This window comes from Manacus vitellinus, unplaced genomic scaffold (genome assembly GCF_001715985.3).
Source record: "Manacus vitellinus isolate BGI_N305 unplaced genomic scaffold, ASM171598v3 scaffold_74_pilon, whole genome shotgun sequence".
Lineage (NCBI taxonomy): Eukaryota > Metazoa > Chordata > Aves > Passeriformes > Pipridae > Manacus > Manacus vitellinus.
The window spans coordinates 165,508-169,288 of NW_021940780.1; the positions used below are offsets into that span (position 1 = coordinate 165,508).

The following is a 3,781-nucleotide window of genomic DNA, read 5'->3' on the forward strand; positions in this document are numbered from 1 at the left end:
CAAAGGTGGCATTGCAGTGCTGCCAGCAGGGAGGGACACCAAAGGTGGCATTGCAGTGCTGCCAGCAGGGAGGGACACCAAAGGTGGCATTGTAGGACTCCCCAGCAGGGAGGAACACCAAAGGTGGCATTGCAGGACTCCCCAGCAGGGAGGAACACCAAAGGTGGCATTGCAGTGCTGCCAGCAGGGAGGAACACCAAAGGTGGCATTGCAGGACTCCCCAGCAGGGAGGAACAACGTGTGCAGGAATAGGGATGTGAGTGGGTCTGGGTAAGGTCAGCTGGCACTTGCCAAATGACAGCAGCAACTCAGTTGCCCAGAGAAGGTGTGGCTGCCCCATCCCTGGAAGTGTCCGAGGCCAGGTTGGACAGGGCTTGGAGCAGCTCAGAACAGTGGAAGGTGTCCCTGCCCATGATGTGAGGAGGAACTGGGTGGGTTTTGAGGTCCCTTCCCACCCAAACCATTCTGGGGTTCTGTGTTTCTGGAGAAACAGGAGGCAGGAAAGGACAATAACTGAAGGGTGTGGAGAGCAGAATTTTGTAAAGCAAGAGTTGGTCTGGGAGCCACTGGCTGGACTGGCTTCAGTGCTATAAGAAGAGATGATTCAGCAAAACACCAGAGAGATGAGTGACCCATTTGTATTTCTGGTTTTGTGTTTGTGTCAGCAGGCAAATCCCATTGGTGGTACTGGTCCCTTTGTCACTGGGACTGCTTTGCTTACCTGTGTCCAAGAGAAATCTGTGTGATGACAGGGAGCAGCAAATATTTCCATAAATGCCATCAGTGGATGAGCCAGAAGTAGAGAGATTTCTATTTAGTGGACAGAAAGGCTTTTTGAGGGAATTTCAGGGCCTGGTGTGTGTGTGCCAGGGAAATTAAAGAACTGGGATCAGTGGTATAAAAAGGAATAGCTGAGAAAAACGAGATGAAGACAAAAGCTTCCCATGAGCTGGATAACCAGCCAAATAAGGCTGGAAAGCAAATTTTAGGGAGAAGGGAACTGGCTGAAGCAGTTGCTGCAGTCAGTGTTCAGCACCCAACTGTGCTGGCTCTGGGAGGAAGGAATGCCTTGATGAGATCAGATTCTGATCTGACTAATCTGTTTGCACAGTCCTTTGAACATGCAAAGTATTCTGTAAGTGCAGCTTATGATTAAAAGGGCTCTTTAATTTTCTTTTATCTTGGATGGGAGCATCATGAATATTTTTGTAATTCTATTATGTTAAGCAGCTGATCCACAGGAACGTTTTATTTGCCTGTAAAACAAATTCCCTGCAAGTTGGGACTCCCATGAAATGAATGATCTTGGAGTTGGACATGGAAACGTGTAATTCAACTTGACATTTTGCAGATGGAAAAAACCAAATCAATTTAGGAGCAGCATTTAAATATTACCCAGTCAATAAGTGTTTCTGGCTTCTGGCAGAGTGAAAATGTGGATTGTTGGAAATAATTCCCATGGCCTCTCAAAAGTGACTGTGAGCTCTACAAGATGTGGCTCTTGAAATTGTACTGAGATAAAAATCCTTCCTTCAGCATCACCTGTGGGAGAGCTGGGACCTTCTACAGGTGCTATTGGATAATATTCCCAGTTTCCCAAACAGTTTTCTGACCTCTCTTGTTCTGCAGAAGCCAAGCTGGAATAATTTAATCCATAAAACACATCTCATCATGATCTGTAAAAAGGGAAATTATTCCTGAATTGGGCTTTTTATCTGGTGAATAAAACTTGGGGGATTTAAGGGATTTGGGGATATTTTACAGACTGGCAGGAAGCCCCTCTGCCATGGAGCCAATGTGATGTTAATTGCAATAATATAATAGTACTATGTTTTTTACAACTCTGTGCTAAATAAATCAAAATACAAAGCTACCTGTCCTCAGAGAGGGGAGCCCATCTTTCCATAATGGACTTTGGGAGAGATGCCAAAGTGTTTCCTGCAAGGAAAAGGTGCCTTTCATTCAACAGTGGGGGCTGTAAATGCCCCTCCTTGTGCTCTGTGTTCTGCAGACTGAGGGAGAATAAAGCTGGTTTGTGTGTGACACTGGAGCTGAGCTGGGACAGAGAAGGGAGAGAGGCTGAAAATCCACTTTTTTCTAAAGTCAGCTGATAAAAACATAATCTCAGATTTCAGGGAAGCTTTGCTTCTTCAGACAGCTCAGTCTTTGTGAGGCCTTTTCAGAGCAGAGCTGGGGTTGGCTCCTTCAGAAATGAGCAACGTGCCCTGGCTTCTTATTTTGCATTGCAGTGGGGGCTTATTTTAGCTGTAAAAATGGATTTTTAACATGTAGAGGAGCTTGGCAGTTTCAGTGAGGGGGGAAATGCATAATAATTAAGCATCTAAAAGTGGTGAATGCAATTGCATCAAATCTTGGGTTTTTGGGCTCTATTTTACTTCATTTGCAGCTGTTTAGATGCAAATACAAAAAAAAAAAGGATTCTCAAGAATAGAAGAAATAATTTCCCTCAGAAAATTTTCAAGTGCTTTTGAGTTTTATGCAGATTTTGAGATGTAAAGATTATTGTACACAGGCCTTCAGTTTTCCTTCTTTTCAGCAAGTTTTGGTCCTCGTACTCAGCAGACCTGGAGCACAGGTAGAGTTTGGGAGGAAAAGAAGCAGGAGCACAGAACAGGAATGGCTGGAAATCTCCCTTCAGCCCAAATCCTTGTCCTGGTTCATTTACCTGTTTGGTGCTGGCTGTTTTTGCAGCACTTTAGAATCCAAATTGTGTTGTTTTGGCCTTTGTGGAATAATAATTTATTTAAAATTATGTTCTCTTAAAATGCCTTGTCTCGTGCTAAATTGAAAATGTACATTAATGTCTCGTGTCTGAAGAACCTGAACAGGTTAATGCTGGGAGGGTTTTATAATATACTGGTGCTAATGACATGTCTTTTTTGTCCCACCCTCCTCCTCCTTTTTTCTCAGGACTATTTTCCTAGTGTTGTTGTTCTCTCAGTATGCCAGAAATGTCAAATTCCCCTTACCCATTTACAAATCCAAGAAAGGATGGACAGCATACAGGCTGCAGCTTTTCAAGATGTTCCCTGTAAGTCCTTCAACTTGTTCTTCACTTGGCAAAGAAAACCCTGATTTGTGTTTCAGGGTTTTTTCAATCTCAGTTTTGATTTTTCTTAATAATACAACAGATCACAAAGGTGAGGTAAAAGCTTAAATGGATTTATTGGCAACTAAGTGACTCTTTGGCCACAGGAAATATTCTCGTTGCCAGATCCCATTCTGATGTCTGATGAGGGGTTGTTGGAGTGATGAAGATCATGGAGGGGAGGGAAGAGGGAGAGAAGAAGGGATATTTGTGGATGCAGGGAAAGCCTAAACTGAGCCCTCCAAAAAGGGATGGTGAGATGGTTATCGTCTCATTTTACCAAAGCAGTTCTCAGTTCCCCCGTGAAAGGCTTCTTTTCATTCCTCTGGTAAAACTGAGACTAATTCCCGAGTTTGTTAAAGTGCCCACTTGGAGACTTTCCCATTTGTTAAGGAGAGGAGAGACTTGCTCCAATTCCAGAGCTTTTGTAACAGCACCTTCCTGGGGGCCGGGGGGAGGCACCCAAAGGATCTGTTACAGCATTTGCTGCTTGTTCAGACCTCAAACCCCGCTCGGATCCGGGGCTGACAGTGTTCCACGCAGGGACTCTTGGTGGATTATTTGCTGCCGAGGGTTGATTTTAACAGATTTTAACAGACTTCTCCTCTCTCCCAGATTATTTTGGCAATTCTGGTGTCGTGGCTGCTGTGCTACATCTTCACGGTGACGAAG

The 3,781-nt window shown here is 44.3% G+C and overlaps 1 protein-coding gene across 1 annotated transcript in view; it reads left to right on the top strand.

Moving 5' to 3' along the window:
* Positions 1–3,781, top strand: part of SLC23A2 (solute carrier family 23 member 2) — a 56,721-nt gene that overhangs the window by 41,039 nt on the left and 11,901 nt on the right. The window contains exons 9-10 of the mRNA XM_029964554.1: positions 2,932–3,052; positions 3,725–3,772. Of these exons, the coding sequence (XP_029820414.1) occupies positions 2,932–3,052; positions 3,725–3,772 (169 nt within the window). The remainder of the gene's footprint in view (positions 1–2,931; positions 3,053–3,724; positions 3,773–3,781) is intronic.